At 55.4% G+C, this 20,323-nt stretch overlaps 1 protein-coding gene across 6 annotated transcripts; it reads left to right on the top strand.

The window, feature by feature from the left end:
* The first annotated feature begins 7,484 nt into the window (after positions 1–7,484).
* LOC100990154 (TBC1 domain family member 3D) lies at positions 7,485–18,495 on the top strand. 6 transcript variants are annotated; one of them, XM_055101376.2, is made up of 15 exons: positions 7,539–7,654; positions 7,869–8,495; positions 9,083–9,155; positions 9,318–9,403; positions 10,687–10,726; positions 11,209–11,289; positions 11,733–11,840; positions 12,171–12,280; positions 13,531–13,579; positions 14,123–14,243; positions 14,957–15,051; positions 15,436–15,501; positions 15,965–16,064; positions 16,435–16,587; positions 17,569–18,495. In XM_055101376.2, the coding sequence occupies exons 3-15, from the start codon at positions 9,084–9,086 to the stop codon at positions 18,063–18,065; spliced, it is 1,578 nt and encodes a 525-aa protein (XP_054957351.1). In that variant the 5' UTR covers positions 7,539–7,654; positions 7,869–8,495; position 9,083; the 3' UTR covers positions 18,066–18,495. The 6 variants fall into 6 exon arrangements, with proteins under 6 accessions (XP_054957350.1, XP_054957351.1, XP_054957352.1 ...); XM_055101377.2 differs by having other exon boundaries at positions 7,798–8,495; XM_055101375.2 differs by lacking the exon at positions 7,869–8,495 and having other exon boundaries at positions 7,485–7,654.
* Positions 18,496–20,323: the final 1,828 nt, after the last annotated feature.

The following is a 20,323-nucleotide window of genomic DNA, read 5'->3' as shown; positions in this document are numbered from 1 at the left end:
TCTCAAAGTCCTGACCTCAAGCAATCCTCCCGACTCAGCCTCCTGAGTAGTGGGGATTATAGGCGTTACAGGCATGAGCCAATGCCCCCAGCAAGAAGTCTGTATGTTCTTATCATACGTGCGACTAAACAAAATTATACTTAAGAAACTGACAAATCATGGTAATATTTTAAATATCATGACTACACTGAAACCCTGCCAGAGGTATTTTTAAAATGTCAAGGATTTTTTTGATTTTTTTTTTTTGAGACGGAGTCTCCCTCTGTTGCCCAGGCTGGAGTGCAGCAGTGAGATCTTGGCTCACTGCAACCTCTACCTCCCGGGTTCAAGCGATTCTCCTGCCTCGGCCTCCCGAGTAGCTGGGATGGCAGGCACGTGCCACCACACCCGGCTAACTTTTGTATTTTTAGTAGAGACGGGGTTTCACCATGTTGGTCAGGCTGGTCTCGCACTCCTGACCTTGTGATCCGCCCACCTCGGCATCCCCAAGTGCTGAGAATACAGGCGTGAGCCACCGCGCCCGGCCAAAATGTCAAGGATTTTTACGCCGATGTGCTTAATGTGCCCAATCTGCAATTCTAGTGGTAATCAGTGACATACCCATAAATCAGAGAGTACTTCTATGAAAATAATCACAGCCTACAAATACGGGTAAAACTCCTCAGCTTTACCTCTTAGATGGTTCTAGACAGTTTCAGAATTCGTGCCTCTTTCTTCAACTCTCTCATTAATTTTATTACCCTTGGCAGTAAAATAATCTTACCAATTGCTCTCCCTATGAAATTGTGAATGAAAATTCCCATTTCTCTTTGCTAGGTCTTGTTAGCTGCCATCTCTGGGAAGGAGAAAGTGTTTTTATAGATAGGCATGGCAAGGACAAATAATGGAGCTGAAATGCAAGGGTGGATGGCAAATAAATTGCATCTTGTGAACTACCTCCAACTAACTTCTGCCTGGAGCACTGTGTTTAAAAGGATTCCTAGGCCACATCTGGAGGGATCCGGGAAAAAAAAAAAAAAACAAAAGAGATGTAACGAAGGTAAGCGGAGAACCAGTAAAGTGTAGTGCTAGAGTAGCCTAGGGTTTCAAGGAAAGGAGATTATAATATCCAGTCAGGCAGAGCAGCAGTCAAACAACATGAAGAAAAATGTCCACGAGACTTGGCATGTAGGAGATCACTGATGTGCCTATTGACAAGTTCAGTAGTGTTGTGAGGGAAAAGTCAATGGGCTAAAGCAGAAATAAGTGTTGACACAGAGACAGCAGGTGTAAACCAGAGACAGAGCCAGTGTACCGGATGGCTGAAGTCAAATACTTACGTAGCAAATGGGGATAGAGACACGTGTCCGATGGATGTATTGGCCTTCTCAGGACAAATATTCCATCCCCTGAAAACCACAGGAAAGGGGTAAAGAAGGATACTCCTATAGGTCAATTTATAGAAGAGAGCAAAACCTTAAAATTGTCAACGAAGTAGGAGCTAAGAACCTCTGTATCAGGTGAAGAGACAGGAAGGTCAAGACGGGGAAGGAGAAGATTTGCTAAAGATGTTGAAGAGAATGAGAGAACTAAACAGGGCTGGGCGAGCAAAAGGCATCAGGCAAGGCTGAGTACTCAGATGAGGTTGAAATTATGTAATAGTTACATTAAAACAGGGTTAATCTGTATGACTAGGTGCTTTTTCTTTAGCCTTCAGATACAGAAGTAGAACAACAGACTGTGGATTGGGCTGGCATTTTGCCAGGATACAGCAGGAAGACAGGGGCACAGGAAAGGCCCAATGTTGGGAGTATTTCCATTAATCTCCTATGAGATCCAGGCTGGCTAGGGTAGCAAGGCAGGTTATAAGAAGAAAAATACAGACAAACTCGTGAGACTGCAGAGGCTTGGAAGGAGAAAATGTGTTGGGTGACAGTGAGATGCAGAAGATTTCTAAGGTGATACACCTGTAGAGGAGAAGGTGGAGGTCCCAGCCCGGGGAAAAGGTGGCTAATCTGCCCCTGGTGATGACCACTGGCACTAAAGGAATCCAGAAGAGACGAGGCTTTTTCTGTTTGTGGAAGTTACCTCCTTGTCCGAGTTTCTCTTCACCACTGAAAACCTCTGAAAGTTGTCAATTTCATTAAGGTAGATTCAGAAGACCTGTTTGATTCAAAATGACAAAATGCTTCTAGAGAAAAAGCACATATGTCTGGTCAGATAATGCGTGTATGACTTCGGACAAATCATAGCATTTCAGTGTTTGAGGTAATCTAGTCTGTCTGTCCTCTTTATTCCTTAACTCTCCATCTGTACAGACAGAAACAATGTAATCAGCCACATAACTTGTATAAAATAAATATGAAGAGAGAACCAATTATGAAGGCAGAAGTTCTTGGGGTGAGGGGAAGAATTTTAAAATACAAAATTAACTAGCTACTTCTTCAAGAAGAAAAATATCAGGGAGTACTGAAAGAGAACAATTGCAGAAAGGAAGAGAAATTAACGTGAACAGCAACCAAAAACCTTCTAAGAATGTATCAACAGTCCAGTGGAAAACAAATACCCACCCTGATGACACCTTGATCTTGGACCCATGGCCTCCAGTACTGTGAGACAGTAACATTCTGTTGCTGAAGGTGCCCAGTCTGTGGTACTGTAAAACAGCCCTAGGAAACTAACACAGCCTGTTAGCCTACAGATGGTGGAGAGAAGGAATGCTCAGTGGAGCTCCAGGCTTACTGTCTGCAGCTCCCAAAGTGTGCTACGGGACCCCTGGATGGGTGTAGGTATGCAAGATAATTTTGGGTGGTGCAGGGTGAATAATTTCAAATGACATAAAAATGTGTTTCTCTTACTGGGTAAATCAGGGGTCCCCACCTGTTAGGAACCAGGCAACACAGCAGGAGGTGAGCAGCCAGCCAGGGAGCAAAGCTTCATCTGTAGAAACAGCCGCTCCCCATCCCTCGCATTACCGCATGAGCTCTGCCACCTGTCAGATGAGTGGTGCCGTTCCATTCTCATAGAACCCAACTGTGAACTGAGCATGCCAGGGATCTAGATTGCGTGCTCCTTATGAGAACCTAATGCCTGATGATCTCTGACTGTCTCCCATCACCCCCAAGTGGGACCACGTAATTACAGGAAAACAAGCTCAGGGCTCCCACTGATTCTATGTTATGGTGAGTTGTGTAATTATTTCATTATATATTACAGTGAAATAATCATAGAAATAAAGCACACAATAAATGTAATGGGCTCGAATCATCTCTGCACCATCCCTTCCCCTTCTCCCAGGTCTGTGGAAGAGTTGTCTTCAAGAAAACTGCTCTCTGGTGCCAAAAAGTTTGGGGACCGCTGGTGTAAATGTTTCTAAGAATAGTTAAGCAACTTAAGCTTCACGTGCTACGAAGAATACAGCTTTAAATGCTAATAAAAATAGGTGCAAATGAAAACACTCTTTCTGTGGTCCAGGGAATCTTAACCATTCTATCAGAAAGACTTGCAGCTTGGAGCTGCAGCTGCCCTCCCACATCCTGTCCGCTGTAAAGCCCTGCAACACACACATACACGCACACACACACGCACACACACATGCACGTACATACACATGCATATACTTGCACACACACATGCACACAGATGCACATACATAAATACATTCACATGTATATACCTGCACACACACACATGCACACACATACATATGCATATTCCTGCAAACACACACACACACACACACACGCTGTGCTTCATGCCCTCACTAGGGTGGCCTGGGAGGAAATGCGTGGTTTTAGGAGAAATGAAGACAACTCAGGCCGCTCATTCTCCTGGTGTTTGCACAAGTGCCTTCTCTGCAGACCATGCTTCAGTCTCTTTCTTGGTTCTCCCTCTTACTGAAAGAGAGAAGCAGAGGCCCGGCACATACTCGGCTGCTTAGGGCTCAAGCCAAGTTCGCAAGCTTCCTGGGGAGCCTAGTGAGATGAAGGCACTGCAGAACCTCCCCAAAAGAGTCGTCGGCTTTTCATGGATCCTTGAGCCCAGGAAGGCGATAGGTGAGACATCACAGTTCATCAGAAGACACGAGCAAACTCCGGCGAGAAAGGGCAACGGTCAAAGATTTTATTCTCTCGGAAAAGGGTTCTCGGGCTGTAAGCAGCAGGCAGAAGACTTTATTGCACGCGTGGTTAGGTGACGGCGACCTATGGTTTTCACTGGGGACTGGGGTCGAGAGTGACCGGACCTCCTACTCATGCTCGTCTCTCCCTGTCTCTCTCTTTGCCTTTTGTGTCTCTCCCTGTCTCTCTCGCTCCTTTTCCTCTCAGCCTCCTCTGTCTCTCTCCTTATCTCTCATCCTCTCTCTCTCTATCTCACTCCCTTCTCCCCATCTCTCTTTCTCTCTCCTTCTTTTCCACTTCTCTCACCCTCCTCATCTCTCTGCCTGCCACTGTTCAGGCTCCTGGGGCCCCACGTGGATGGGCAGACACAGGACTCCTAGGCTACCTTTCATAGCGCAAGCAGAGGGCTGCAGGACCTTGGTCCCCACCTCCCAGCATCCTCAAAATGAGGGGTGTGGGGTGTGCTGTGCTCTCCTGAGTGGGTGCCCCACACTCCAGGAAGCAGAAACTGCAGGTCACAGCTGGCTCGAGTGGTGCCCACGGGGCTGCCAGCTTCCATCGTGTGATCTGCTGAGGCCAAAGCAGAGGACAGCAGCCCAGGCCCATCTCTGCAGCAGGGTGGGGGTAGGGGTGGGCTTGGGGGTGGGGATGGGGATGGGAGCCGCCAATGCAAACTGGCCCCTGGCTGGTTTCCTACCCTGCACCCTGCCATGCAAGTCCTCCTCTCCTACCCCTACCCCTGTCTGCCCCACCTCCAACCCTAGGCTGCCCCACACCCAGGCTCCAGAAGTCTCCCAGGATCCAGGAACTAAGGACAGCCACTGGGTTCCATAGCCCCTAGTCCATGAGTCAGCCACCCCTCTGCATGCTGACAAACCTTGGCTCTCATGCCCCACCCCAAGCCAAGCACACAGCCCTGTCCCCCCACCAGCATTATTACCGCCTCCTGATTTTGGCCCTGACAGCCCTGCTTCCTGGTAACCTTGCCCCCTCCCACCCTGCTCCAGGCAAGCCCAAAGGCCAGGCCCTCCACCCCCGCTTCCTGAGGGCCACTCTACTATCTCCTTGCCCAGATGTCTTAACCTGGCTTTACCAAGATAGAATAAATAACAGGGATGAGGCCCCGGACTCCGCCAGGAAGATGTGCCAAAATACCCTCCATTTAGAAGCGGGAACAGTGATGGGGCCTTTGGATGACCCCAGGATTGTCATGCAAGCAGCAAGAAGGGGAAGGAGCCCGGTTTCCTGCCCTTACCTGGGGAGGACGTGGCCAGGGCTCCAAAAGGCCCTGGAGAGGGGTGGGCAGGACAGAAGATCCACCCTCCTCTTGAGGAAGCAGCCACCATCCCCAGGAAGAGCAGATGGGGGCACACAGGCAGAGTCCCCACGTGCTGTAGAGCAGGGCCAGCAGAACTGTACTCAGCCCCAGCCCCAGGGGAGCTGCAAGATAGACTGAGACCCTCACAGGTTGGGCTCTGTGTCCCCACCCAAATCTCATCTGGAATTGTAATCCTCCTGTGTCAAGGGAGGAACCTGGTGGGAGGGGATGGGATCTGGGGACAGTTTCCCCCCTGCTGCTCCCCTGATAGTGAGGGAGTTCTCAGGAGAGCTGATGGTTTGAAAGTGTGGCACTTCCTGCTTCTCCGCTCACTCCCTCCTGCCGCCTTGTGGAGAAGGTGCCTGCTTCCCCTTCGCCTTCTGCCATGACTGTAAGTTCCCTGAACTGGGAGTCGATTAAACCTCTTTCCTTTATAAATTACCTAGGCTCAAGTATTTCTTTATAGCATTGTGAAAACAAACTAATACCCCTTCCCTGAGGCGCCTTCTCCTTAGGCAACCAGCTGCCCCCATGATCCTCCTCTGCCCCCTGTTCTTTCTTTTCCCCTCATGAGGCCCAAGTGATGAACAGGGCCAGCCCCAGCCCCAGCCCCAGCCCCAGCCTCAGCCCCAGCCCCAGCCCCATCCTACTGCAGGCCTGTGTGGCTGCTGGAGAGGCCGTGTTCCTTTCCTCTCCCCGAGCCTGCCTGATATGCTTTCTGGATCCTGGAGGAAACTGACCCCCTATTCTCATACTGGTGCAACATCTTCCAACACCTCAAAGCTGTACCATTTGAGCCAGTCTTTTTTCTTGTCTCCACTTGCTAGGGCTGTCATTGGGACAGTCGTAGAGGGTGGTGCCAATGGATGAATGGATGGATGGACAGGAGTCCAGGGATGATGTCCCTGTCTGTCCTGAACGGGGCCCTTCCTCCAATGAGAAGCCTTCCTGAGTGAGTATATACAGTCATCCCTTGGTATCCATGGAGGATTAGTTCTGGGGTCCCCGGGAATGCCAAAATCCATGGATGCTCAAGTCTCTGATATAATAACATGGCCTAGTATTTACGTATAAGCTATGCGCATCCTCCCGTATATGTTAGACCGTTACTAGATTATTTATGATGTGTAATACAATGCAGATGCTACATAAATGGTCGTGATACTGTATTCTTTAGGGAATGATGACAAGAACAAAGTCTGCACATGTTCAATAGAAACATAACCATCCAATTTATTTTCTGAATATTTTCCATCTGCTGTTGCTGAATCTACAGATGCAGAGCTCCTGGATACGAGAGCCAAGTGTGCTTTGAGAGTAGCGTGGGTGAGGTTGCTAATGAGTACAGGGGAGCAGGTGTTGATCAGGAGGGCCCTGCACTGGGGCATCTGGACGTCCTGCCTCAGGACTTGAGACTCCAGTTGGATGGCACAGGTAGACTCAGCCCAGGTCAAAGCCGTCCCCTTGAAGTTTCATTTTATCCCAAGCTCTTTCTGGCCCCTGGAATTTGGCATCCCCTAGGCCCTGCGTGGAAGGACGGATGAACCAGGTTTTAGATAACATGTCTAGAAGAGTGAGCCCCTCCTGTGTGCCTGGCACTTTCCCCACAGGATCCTCTAGCTGGAATATCCAAGGGTCATGGAGAGAAATACCCAGTTAAAATATCAGAAATGAAAAAGCGATACCATTAGAGACACTAAAAAGACCATTAGGTAATAGTATTAGCTTTTGTATTCTGAGATCCAACAGCAGCAGTCACTTCCCTCCACCCCTATGTGTATCCCAGGACCACCCTGGGCGGGGAGGGCTGAGGTTAGGGAGCAGCCATGGATGCTCTGATGCTGGCCCTGGGCCTCGGGGGTGACAGTGATGAGGAACTGGGTGCACACATGAGTGGGGCAGCCGGGCCTGGCCAGAGAAGCAACACACACGTGCACAGACGTGTTTACCCACATACACGTGTGCACGCACGTGCACAAACACATTGCAGGCAGGCATGTTGACGCCTCAGGCAGCGGAGGACCCTGACTCTGGGCGCTGCTGACTCGGGCAAGGCCCCATTGTGATGCGTGCCATGACCTCAGAATGTCACTGGTGCTTAGCACCTGTCCGCTCTCTGGCCTGCCTCAGTGTTCTACAGCAGTTACACACAGGCAGTGGTATCTGTGAGCAGCTCTGTGGACTCAAAGGTTTTCTCCCTGAGAGGCATGACCCAGGCCAGCTGATTCATCAGAATCAGGTGAGCGTGACCTGCTCTCTTCCCTCCAGGCAGACTTGGGGACAGTGGCTACGGTGTGGGCGGTGTTGGCCTCTGTGGGGCAGCTACCGAGGAGGGTCATCCCTGAGCACTCACCAGGCGCCCGTTCTACACTGCCCGTGTAGACGATTGGCTCTTTCGTCTCCATGGTGGCTTCGTAGAGTGGGTGCTGTTCCCAAATGTCCCCATTCGACAGATGAGACGTCTGGGGTCAGAGAGGCAGTAACCGGCCTGGGAATCCGGACATGACCCTGAGTTTTGCTCTCAGCCCTGCCGTGTGCTGTGCTGGAATTCAGGCCTGAACCCTGTGACCCCCCTGCCCTAGATCCCAAATCTGCCCAGGTTTCCAATCCCGATGGGGCAGAGCCTGGTCCTGGCAGAGCCACTGGTATAGAGCCACTGGTATAGATCCACTGACGGTCCTCAGAACACCTCTGTGCCCTAAGCTGCGTCCTGATGGTCGCTGTGGGCCCCACTGAACACACATGGTCCCTTGTCCGGGGGAGCCTGCTGCCCTTGGGCAGCTGTGGAAAATGAAGGAGCCCTGGAGGGCTGGCTGAGGGGAGACCATCTTCCCTTCTGTTCAAAGGGGTCCGGGCACTAGGGTTCTCCCCAGGTATTTCTTGCTCTGCGTGGTCCTCTTGAGGCCTCGCCCTCCTTTTGCCTCGAGTATTCCCAGGAGGGACGGTCCATCCAGGTGTTCTCCAGGACCAAGGACCCACTGTTCTTCCTCAGTGACCCAGGAAAATGAAGCTTCCTCCTGTTGGGACGGCTCAGAATGGTGGACTCCACAGTCCCTCCGCGAGAGACGTGGTTCCCATGCGTACGATAGATCTTTCTCATCCCCCAAACCCAACACCCTCCTGCTCAACAGGCATTATTCCTAAAGTGGCTTCACTGTTCAGACTGAAGAGCCACGGTAGCCAAAGTGATGAGCGGAGTAGAACCGAGCGGTCAGGAGAGATCTTGTTCCCTGTAGGAAACTGGGCATCTCTGAGGCCCTGAGCATCCCAGGAGGCCGACTGCACAGAGACCTCTGGTCGCTGACCCCAGTCTGCCTCCACATCCCTGGAATAGCCCATCATGGGCCCTTCACCCTTGGCAGGTGGAAACCATTCAACCTGCTGGGGCCGGTGTGTCCCCATTTCATGGCATTGGGGGACAAGAGGATTCTCTGTCTAGGTCCCACTGTACTCAAGTCCTTGGGAAGATGCCCACCCCTGCTTGGGACTTGAGACTCCAGAGACTGGAGCAGCTGTGGGCCACTGGGTCTGGCCCCTTTTTCCCTGGGGGCGGCGGTGGAATGGGGGTTACGCAGCCAGCCAGCATCTGGGAGCCCGGCGAGAGCGGTTCAGGTGTTCTCCGAAGCCGCCGCGTACAGTGTAACCTTTAGACGATTTTGTCTCACAGGATGGACGTGGTAGAGGTCGCGGGTAGTTGGTGGGCACAAGAGCGAGAGGACATCATTATGAAATACGAAAAGGTACAAGTCGGTCTGCTTCTTGGAGGGAGGCCTCTTCCAGTGTGCCCTGGTCAAAGGGTCCCGGGCTCCCTAGGAGCACAGGGCAGGGACGGCTGGCCAATGCCCCCAGGCCCTTGCACCCTTTACCTTGGACCCCTCACCAAGGCTCCCTCTGGGCTACAGGGACACCGAGCTGGGCTGCCAGAGGACAAGGGGCCTAAGCCTTTTGGAAGATACAACAACAACGTCGATCATTTGGGGATTGTACAGTGAGTCCTCTGCACTCCCCTCACCCCTAAAGCACCTGTCTCAGCTCAGGGATGGGTTTGCTTTTAGAAAGGCCTTTCTGATGCAGGACATGTCTCACCAGGTCGGGTCAACCTCCTTTCCAGGGACAGAACTCCTCCCTGACTTCCCTGCAGGTCCAGCCCGAGGTTGTTAGGCCAGAGGTGTGGGGCCCATCTAGGGAGCCGGTGGGAATGGAGACGGGGCTAGGTCAGGCCCCTGGGCGCTCAGCAGTTCTGTCGGCAAGTGAGCACAAGAGGAGCAGGGCAGCCTGAGGGTCTGGCCCTGTCTACTTGGAGACAACCCCGGTGAGATGCAAGGGTTATGGCCACAGGGTGAGGGGACGCCTGGCCCAGCCTCAGGGCTGTTGTCCAGCAGGTCTCTGAGGGCCCACCTGCCCCTGTTCTCCCCCATTCTCCTAGAGCTACAGCCCTCACTGTCCCGTGAGGGGAAAAGGCATGGTGACAATGGGGGCTGTAGCCCTAGGAGAATGGGGGAGAAGATGGGCAGGGCCCCGTTCTGGGCATCTCACGGTGAGGCCAGGGAGGCAGCAGGGCTTGCGGCTAAAGACCTGGGTCTGGTGCTGGGAAGGGATCTGGGGCCGGGTAAGAGGAGCCCAGCCAGGAGCCCATCCCTCAGGGATCACAGGATGGAGAGACAGAGGATCCCTGGGGAGGTAGGGTGGGAGGGAGCTGATGAGCCGTGCCACTTCTGAAACGCAGGGTGTGTGGCTCGGGTGCAGGGAGAGGCAGGTGGATGCTGGGAGGTCAGAACCTGCAAGGGCCTTGGGGCTGTCAAGTGGGGTGGGCCCCTGGTGCAGCCAGAGTACACCGGGCAGGTCTCAGGGCAGGCTCCCTTGACCCTGGCGGGGTGATGTGGTCACTCCCTGAGGGACTCCTGTCAGGGCCCGGTCGCCCACCCTGGGCGGCCCCCATCCCATCTCAGGGCTAACCTTTCTCAGCTCCAGCAGAAAGCACCACCTCGAGTCCAGGACGGGCAGCCCCATTGGGCAGCCTGACCGCCCCCCACGCCAGGGGCCCCAGTAACCCCGGCCAGGCTGTCCCTACACTCCTTCTTCTCCCAGGTCCTGCCCCTCCTGGGAGTCAGCCCCACAGGAAGGCCCTTGTCCTCCCTTCCCTGTGCCTTCTCCTGGGCTGAGCCCTGAGCTGGAAAGGGACAGAGCCAGTCCTTTCTGGGGGTCGGCACCCAGGCTGGGGCCGCTCCAGGCCCCGTGCAGTTCCTCAGCTCTGCCTGGGTTGCCTTACAGTGAGACGGAGCTGCCTCCTCTGACTGCGCGGGAGGCGAAGGTAAGAGCCTGATGCGTGGAGGGGCTGGTCCAGGGACGTAGGGACTGGGCGGGTGGTCAGTGAGGCAGAGGAGGCAGCTGGCCTGAGCGGTGGTGGGTGAGGGCAACGCGCTGTCACTGGGAGGGGCAGCAGTCCTTGCTGGACCTGACCCCAGGTTGCTGTTCACTTTGGCAGTTTGATAAAATTTCAAAAGGAGAACCACACTCCTGGCTTGGGGGTGGCTGCGCGCTTGTGTCAGGACCCCACCTAGAGGCTGGGACCTAAGACTGGTGTGTCTGTGGCCTGAGGATGGTACATCCCGGGGTCCCAAAGCCAGCCCACTGGTGCTCATTTGCTCAAAGGCTCTCAGCCCTTGAGGTCTGCCCTTCCCTGGCTCCTTCCAGCTGGCTCCCATCAGGGCTCCAGAGCCCAAGACTCAGCATCCGCGGGCGGCTCTGGGAAGCCTGGCAGCTCCGCTAACTCCAACATGCCTCATTTGACAGCAAATTCAGCGGGAGATCAGCCGAAAGAGCAAGTGGGTGGATATGCTGGGAGACTGGGAGAAATACAAAAGCAGCAGAAAGGTAATGTGTGGAGGGAGGAAGCACTCTCTGCAGAGACAGGGGACAGGCACCCATGGCTGTGGCCTGGCACCGTCAGCCTCTCAGAGGGTGGGTGGCACACTGTCCTCGCCCAGAGGACTGCAGGCCTGGTCGCCAGATTTCCTGCCTATTCGTGCAAGCGTCACCTTGCTGGGAGGGAATCTGAATCTAGGGCTGGGACTACCCGGAGCTCAAGGCTAGGGATGCCCTGGTGACCTGAAGGAAGGAAAAGGTTCAGATCAGAGTTTCGACTCTGAGTGTCCATCCACTCTTTCAGTCCTGGGAAGGGAGACCCTGTCCCACTTTGATCTCACCTCTACTGAGGAATCATGGGGCCAAAACCGACAATTTCCAGAATCCCCGGGCTCTGGCCCTCACTGGGGTCACCCCGTGGCCTGTGACACCAGATTGTTTTCTGCCCACAGCTCATAGATCGAGTGTACAAGGGAATGCCCATGAACATCCGGGGCCCGATGTGGTCAGTCCTCCTGAACGTTGAGGAAATGAAGTTGAAAAACCCCGGAAGATACCAGGTACGCTCAGCCAGAGCACAACAAACAGGACAGGCCGTGTCAGGGGCCCAGGTCTCCAGCTGGAGGGAACGTCAAGACCACCCTGGGGAGCTGGGGGTGAAGGTCAGATGAACACCCTGGGCACAGATGGTGACACAGTCACCACAGACAAACTCAGCTCTGGTGACCCTCCCTGGCTTCAGTAACAAGCCAAAATGCAGCTTTCTGCAGAAGGAGACCTTCCTTCTCTCCTTCCTTCCCGAAGTGCTGACTGTGGGCTGACTGCCACTCGGGGCAGGGAGTCTTCCATCTGTTCTGAGACTGCTTCCTCCTCTTGGCCCTGCCCTACAGATCATGAAGGAGAAGGGCAAGAGGTCATCTGAGCACATCCAGCGCATCGACAGGGACGTAAGCGGGACATTAAGGAAGCATATCTTCTTCAGGGAGCGATACGGAACCAAGTAAGCCTACGGGAGCCACAGGGTCCCAGCAGAGATGGGGTGAATGAGAGGGATGGGGGCTTCCCCGGAGCAGAAGCCAGGGTCACCCAGGAGGGATGACACAGCTTCCAAGAGCTCTCCCGGCCCAGGGAGCAGCCGGCACCATGAACCGAGCACCTCCCTGGTTCCAAGCCCTGGGCCAGACTGGAACATGTGGGGCCAGAACCCAGGAGGATCCTGAGGAGATGGAAGGCAGCAAACAAAATCATGCACAATGGTGAAAGGTGCTCTCCCTGACCCATGGGGACCCACGGTAGGACCCATGGGAGGGTGGCAGGATAGAGGGCCCATGAGCCCCCCCAGGCAACAATGACAGCACCAAATGCTGGGAGAATTAGGGGTCCTGGAAACTCTCATCCAGGTCCGCTGGGAACATGACATGGCACAGCCACGTTGGCAGCCAGTTGGGCAGTGGCTCACAAAGCTCGATGGACTTGAACCACACATCCCCAAAGTGTCACAGATATTGAACCCACTGATTTGGAAACTGACATCCACATGAAACCAGCATGCCAGGTTCACTGCTTGACTCCTCGTCACTCACACACGGAGCCTTCGGGGACGGCCTTCTACACGGGGATGGGGAGAGCAAGGCTGGTCCTCCCTTCAAACGGAAGACCCAGTGAGAAAAGGGAACGAGCCGGTGATGCCCGCATGAACGTGGGTGGATCCTAGATGCATTTTGCTGAGGGACAGAAGCCAGACCCAATAAGCTACCACAGTAGGATTCCCATTCCTAGGCCATTCTGGAAAAGGCCAAACCACAGGGACTGAGAAGCAGTCTGGGTGGCCAGGGGCTGACGGATCGGGGAGAGGCTGGGTGCATAGGGGCCACCCTGGAGACTTGGAGGATGAAGGAGTCGCCCCAGGAGGGGCTGGAGCGGTGGCCGGGAGACTCTGCACATTGGTTTGGAACCGTGGAGGAACTGTACACCCACAGACTGAACTGGCGTGTGTGCAAACTGAAAAAAAAAAAAATCATTCAGAGTGAAAAGGATCAGGCAAGTCACTGTACAACTGGGCTACTTGCATGTCACAGATGTGGATTTTACTGAAACATTTCTTCAAGAGTCTCAGGCCCTGAAGAGCTCACTGCTTATCTGGTGAATCATCTGAACCTGAAATGGGATTTGCTGTTAGGCTTTGTAGACAAAGTGAAATTAACAACATCTGCACAAAACAAACCAAAGCCCCCTTTCTGTGTTTCCTAGGCAGCGGGAGCTACTCCACATCCTCCTGGCATATTCGGAGAATAACCCGGTGAGTATTCCCGGCAGTGAGGTTCCCGGGCCATATTTCCATATTGACAGGAGTGGGTGTCTGGTGGGGGTGTCGTTGCTTCTTTTAAAGTTAGTATTTGTGACCCACCAGGATATAGGAGGTAGGATGTCAGCTCACCGCTGGCATAAACCTCCAAGGAAGGGGGTGGTCTCAAGGGGTCAAGCTGAGACACAAAGGAGTCAGGGCCTGGACTCCTGGTGTCACCTGGGCCTGACCACCACTTCTCAGAACAAGAAATGGCGCCCTCCTCCTGGGGCTGCCCCAAAGCCCAGGAGCTTGGCAGCATCGCACACAGGATGGTGCTATCAGCAGACATTTTGGACAAGGTGCTGAAGTGCCTGATGGACTTGGCTCTTGTCATGAAATGAATGTGCATCCTGAGGAAGCCTCTTTTTCAGAGGAAGCCTCTCCTTCAGAGGAAGCCTCTCCAGTCACCTCTGCCCTCTCCAGTGACATGCGTCCTCCCAGGTGACCTCAGCCCTCCCAGGTGATGTCCTTCCATGGTGACTCTGGCTCTTGCAGGAGGTGGGCTACTGCAGGGACCTGAGCCACATCGCCGCCTTGTTCCTCCTCTATCTTCCTGAGGAGGATGCATTCTGGGCACTGGTGCAGCTGCTGGCCAGTGAGAGGCACTCCCTGCAGGGTAAGTGAACAGCTGCCCCGGGGACCTCCTGCAGCCAGACCTGGGGATGGCCACCCTGGCCAGGTGATCACAGCTTTCAGCCAAGGCACCCTCCTTGTGTGGCCAGCTTGTTGGGAGACTTTAGGATGTCTCTGCTGAGGGTCCCATAGGAGTCCACGGCTGACCCCCAAAGCCCCAATCAGACGCCTCTCATCCCCATCAGCAGAGGGTATCTCATCCTCCCCGTGGCCACCCTCTGTGTCCTGGAGCCATGCCCTCCAGCTCTGATTCTGTGCAGCTGACTCTCCCCTCCCTGAGAGTCCTCCTGCCCTCCAGCTGCCCGGGCTCCTGCTGCCATCGGTGCCCACGAATGGGCCGACCAAGCCCAGGTGGCAGCATCTCCCCATCCCCTGTTCCCTGGCCCGACCCCACTACCAGGAGATGACCGGGAAGCCCAGCGCCCACCCAGTTCCGGCCGCCCTGTCGTGGCCTGAAAGTCAGGCTTGCCCTTTTTGCACCCTGGCTCAGGAGGCCTCCAGGGGAACCTCCAGCCAGGCTCCAGGGAATGTTCCCGCCCCACCTCCCCAGGGTAAAGGCCGCATGTTGGGGTGACCAGATGGGAGGGTGGGAGGCCTTGGGGTTTGGGGGCCTCTCCAGCTGCCCAGCTCTTGCAGCTGATGGCTCCACATCTTGCGGGAAGGCTCTGATTTCATGATGGGCTGGGGGCTTCTCAGGATTTCACAGCCCAAATGGCAGGACCGTCCAGGGGCTCCAAGACCAACAGGAGCATGAGGTAGCCACGTCACAACTCAAGACCATGGGGCATCAGGTGAGTTTATGGTCCCCTCAGCTCTTCCCAGAGGCCCTGCCTCCCGTGGGGCTGTAGGAGCAGGGGGGCTGGAGCCCCTCGTGGGGCTGGTGACTGGCTGAGTCCCAGCCAGGGCCTGACCTGGGACGTCGGGTTCTCCATGGGCTGGGAGTTGGTTTCCTTTCCTGCCCTGGAGGAGACAGAGGCACAGGGATGGGGGCCCAGCTCCCGCAGAGCAGGGCAAAGGGCAGTGTGTCCACCGGGAGTGTGGGAAGGTGACAGTGTTGTGGGGAGCTCTGGACACCGCCCAGTGTTCTGCACTAGGGGAAGGGTCTTCAGAGGCCCTGGAAGAGGGAGGTTTTTAGGGCAGCCCAGCGGCCTGAGCACCTCTGTTGCTTCCATCAGGACAAGAAAGATCTATGTGGGCAGTGTTCCCCGTTAGGCTGCCTCATCCGGATATTGATTGACGGGGTAAGGAGGCATAGGGAGACCCTGGCTCAGGGACCCTCCTTGCCCTGCAGTGCCCTGCTTCCCCAGCCCGGGGGTCTGGCTCACTCCCAGCCCACAGGAGGCTCAGGCGGGTCCCCAAAGGACACACAAGCAAAACCCTCTGCCCAAGAGGGGTCATCCCAGGGCAATGGCTGGGGCTCAGGCCCAGCCTCATGGGCAGACTGGGCCAGGACCCGACTTGAGAGGGCTCAGGGAAGCCTCAAGCCCTGGGCAAGGCCCTCTCTCCAGGAGCCACATCCCCACTCAAGTGAGTGCCCCCCATGAGGAGCTTCAAGACCTTGTCTGACCCAGCGTCCTGGAGGGCTCAGGCGACCCTCATGGGGAAGGTCACTGACTCTGGAGACTGAAGCCCCAGTGTGCGCAGCTCGAGCCACCAGCCCCAGCCTGGAAGGACCAGGTTCTTTCACACCTGCTGTCCCCACAGATCTCTCTCGGGCTCACCCTGCGCCTGTGGGACGTGTATCTGGTAGAAGGCGAACAGGCGTTGATGCCGATAACAAGAATCGCCTTTAAGGTTCAGCAGAGTAAGTCTACGTGTGCCCAGCGGGGCCTGGGGAGCCCTGGGGTCAGACCCCGACTGGCCCGAGGGCAGCTTTCTCACACTGTCCTCATGATCCTCTGTTCTGGCCCAGAGGGAGGTCTGGCCAGGTGGGCTGGGCAGGACACTGTGACACCGAGCCCATCCCCCACATGACCCAGATGAAAGTCGAGAGTGTGCTGAGCACTTCCCTGTCCAGATCGCCCCCCAGCCACAGTCTCCTGTGTATATCTGGACGCCTGGGGTGGCCACAAAAGGATCCGGCACCGCCCAGTAGGAGACTGAAGTGGCCACGGGGTATGAGCTGTGACCATTCCCAGGTAACTCCCCTGGCCTGATATCCACCCTGTCCCTAGAGCGCCTCACGAAGACGTCCAGGTGTGGCCTGTGGGCACGTTTTTGCAACCGGTTCGTTGATACCTGGGCCAGGGATGATGACACTGTGCTGAAGCATCTTAGGGCCTCTATGAAGAAACTAACAAGAAAGCAGGGGGACCTGCCACCCCCAGGTGGGCTCCAGTGCCATGTCCCCTCCCATGTCACCCTCTGGGGTAGTCAGTAGTAGGGGAGTGCCCGGGACCCGCAACCCTACTACCTGGGCCTTCCTCTTCACCTTTTCTTCCTCCTCTTCGTCCTGGACTCTAAGAAAGTACAGGAGGCCCACCGGTCCTCAGGGCAGGCGCTCAGTGCGTGTATACCGGACATGCTGTGCACGCAGGAGGGGCATGTGGGCAAGACCCTCCAACAAGCCCCCTCCCACTTTCCACGGTGTCTCCCTCTTCCCCTCGCAGGGCCCTCCAAGTTACTAGACGAGCCCAGACCCATTTGTGGGAGACCCCGCCCCTCCCTGCAAGCACCCACAGCCTCAGAGAGCAGCAGAGGCCCCTCACTCCTGCACGCTCCTCCAAGGTTGCCAGGACAACAAGCCTTGAGCCAGGGAGACAAGGGAATCGGTGTCCCTGACCCACAGAGCATTCAGGGAGAGGGCACAGGCGGGACCCCGGGCCCAGAGCCAGAGCCAAGAGTTCAGCCAGAAGTGGGAACGGTCAGTCCTGGCATGGACTGGGCAGCCCAGGAGGGCAGAGGGTGACCCACATCCGGGCCCAATCACCCACTGTGGAGACGGGTCCCCACGTGAGGTGACAAGGGGCTGGGTGACATCCAAGGCCCCTCCCACCTGAGTTCTGACTGGGGGCCGTATCCCAGGCCCAACAGCCCTGGGACGAAGGTGTGTGGCAGGAAGCCCCCAGCCAGTCTGAACCCTGGGGGCAGTCCCAGGAGCCACCCGCCATGCCACGACAGCTTCCCCACGCCAGGCAGCACGCACCCCTCCCTCTGGGATCAGCAGACTACAGGCGTGTCCTCGGTGTCAGGCCACGGGGGCCACACAGAGACCCCGAGGACTCCAGAGACTCAGGCAGGTGGGGCCCAGCCCGGAAAGGCCTGCGTGGGCTCACTGGAGATGCTGACCGCGTCTGTTTTCCTTTCAGCCAAACCCGAGCAAGGGTCGTCGGCATCCAGGCCTGTGCCGGCTTCACGTGGCGGGAAGACCCTCTGCAAGGGGGACAGGCAGGCCCCTCCAGGCCCACCAGCCCGGTTCCCGCGGCCCATTTGGTCGGCTTCCCCGCCACGGGCACCTCGTTCTTCCACACCCTGTCCTGGTGGGGCTGTCCGGGAAGACACCTACCCTGTGGGCACTCAGGGTGCGCCCAGCCCGGCCCTGGCTCAGGGAGGACCTCAGGGTTCCTGGAGATTCCTGCAGTGGAACTCCATGCCCCGCCTCCCAACGGACCTGGACGTAGAGGGCCCTTGGTTCCGCCATTATGATTTCAGACAGAGCTGCTGGGTCCGTGCCATATCCCAGGAGGACCAGCTGGCCCCCTGCTGGCAGGCTGAACACCCTGCGGAGCGGGTGAGATCGGCTTTCGCTGCACTGAGCCACAACGTGGGCATGGACTTCCCGGCCCTGCAGTGCACCCAGCACTGATTCCGACCAGGGCACCCCCTTCAGAGCTAGGGACGAACAGCAGTGTGCTCCCACCTCGGGGCCTTGCCTCTGCGGCCTCCACTTGGAAAGTTCTCGGTTCCCTCCAGGCTTCTAGAAGCATCTGGGCCAGGGCTCATGGCTGGATAATTTCCCTAGGCTTAACAACCCAAGCAAGCTTCGCATCCTCGTTTTATTTTTGGTTAAACTTATGAAAATGTATTAAGAAAGAGTGCAGCTCGAGAGACATTCAGAGATGGAACACACCAGACCCCAGATCACAAAGCCAACCATGCCCGGCCCCTCCCAGCACCCCCAGCCCCACGACCATCGTTCTGAATTCTGACGACACCGTGAGCCTGCCTTTGTACTTTAAACTCATGGAAGGATAACCACCTTCACGTTTTGAAATAAATGTTTCCTGTTGAAATGATTTTAGATTTTAGACAGAAATATTGAAAAGGCACTATAGTGTCCTCCTATACCTTCCATCCAGCTGCCCCTAATAATGATGTTTTGCAGTCCCATGGCACATAAGAAATTTAGGCCGGGTGTGGTGGCTCACACCTGTAATCCCAGCAATTTGAGAGGTCGAGGCGGGAGGTTCAGGTTCACTTGAGTCTAGAAGTCTGAGACCAGCCTGGGAAACCTAGGTGGACCCGGTCTCTAGAGAAAAGTCAAAGAAATTAGCCAGGCATGGTGGCGTGTGCCTATAGTCCCACCTAGTCAGGAGGCTGAGGCAGGAGGATTGCTGGAGCCCACGAGTTCCAGGAAGCAGTGAGCCATGATTGCACCACTGCACTCCAGCCTGGGTGACAGAGTGAGACTTTATCTCTTAAAAAAATTTAAGAAATTTAATGTGGGTACAGTTCTATTAACTAAATAATAATGTGAACTATTATCTAAGGTTATGAAGGCTAGAATTATCCCATTTTTGCCTAACTGCTCGTACCTGTCCCAAGATCCCACCTTGGACTCACCCTCTGCCTTCAGCTCATGTCTCTTCAGCTTCCTCCACGTGGTCCAGCAAACACACACCTGGGCTGAATGGTAGAGCTGATTGCTCATACACAAAGGTAGACCGGTGGGCAGGGATTTTCAGATTTATAGAGTAAATAAGTTTTCCTTGGTGTTCTGGAGAGCACCGTTTGAGAAACACTTTGACAGTGAGTCTAGGCCTCAAGATCCATCAGCTGCTCTAGCTTGAATTTTGCTCAAGCTCAGTGAACACCTGCTCTGCCGGGTGCACGTGAAAGGGGCAAGGATGAGAAAGCTGTAGATAAAGAAGACAGGACGCAGGGGGTCTGTCTAAGCTCTATCCCCTGCCTTCAGCACTGAGGGCTGAAATCCAACTCTTAGGGAACGGTGGCCACGTGCTGGGCCAGCCCCAGGCTCTCAGGATCTGACAGTGAGTGACGCAGAGCCAGGCCTTGCCCCTGGGGAGCTCTCCAGCATACACCTCCCTCTCCCCTCTCAGCGTCCGGCAAAGCAGGCGTCAACGCCATTGTTAATGCACAGAGGAGGACCCTGACTGTTAGACCTGGGTTTTCCAGGGTTGCATGGCTTCTGGGAGACGGATGTGACCCTGAGGACAGGGCACAGGCCAGTGTAATGCCAGGATGGAATGAGCTGTGATCTGTGCTGTATAGAGGCCTAGGACAAGGTGGGACTGACGGATGACCAGGTCAGCCGGGTCACTGAAAACACTCTTGGGTCTTCACCTGCCAGTTCCCAGGAGTCCGGAACTGCCAGGAGAGTGGTGGCAGGTCCCCCATCCTCAGCTGGGTGGGCCTGGATAGAACAGAAAGGCGAGGGCACATTTCCCTGGCCATTCCCTCCAGGCACAGCTGTGACCTGTTCATTCCAAATTTGGGGAAGTATTTCCACACACACACAACTGCAAATAGCAGTGGACATGGTGAGAGGCGTTTGCACATGGGATAGGCAGGATTTTGGAGGCAGAGCCTCCAGGGCTTGCCGATGGGTTAGCTGCAGGGCTTGAGAGGGAACGGAGAATCCAGGATGATGTGTTCAAATCGGTCCATTCACCTCTTCCGTTCCACGCCTGTGCTGGGCACTGGGAGAGACAGATCCACACAGGAGCCCCGGCCGAGGGGAGGTGTAGGGGGAAGCCCAGAGTATCTGGGCAGGGTAGGAAGCCCAGAGTGTCTACTGGGAGCTGAAGGCTTAGGTCCACCTGGGTGCTGTCCAGGTTCTCTGCATGTAGAATTATAGGCTGAGCTTCCTGGAGGAGGAGCAGC

This window comes from Pan paniscus, chromosome 19 (assembly GCF_029289425.2).
Source record: "Pan paniscus chromosome 19, NHGRI_mPanPan1-v2.0_pri, whole genome shotgun sequence".
NCBI lineage: Eukaryota > Metazoa > Chordata > Mammalia > Primates > Hominidae > Pan > Pan paniscus.
This window is presented reverse-complemented; position numbering and strand designations above follow the sequence as displayed.

Coding starts and splice junctions, on each gene's coding strand:
- LOC100990154 (XM_063598675.1), top strand. CDS start 9,084: ATGGACGTGGTAGAGGTCGCGGGTAGTTGGTGGGCACAAGAGCGAGAG. Junction 11,841..12,170: donor AAAACCCCGGAAGATACCAG/GTACGCTCAGCC, acceptor CCTGCCCTACAG/ATCATGAAGGAGAAGGGCAA. Junction 16,065..16,434: donor CGCCTTTAAGGTTCAGCAGA/GTAAGTCTACGT, acceptor CCCTGTCCCTAG/AGCGCCTCACGAAGACGTCC.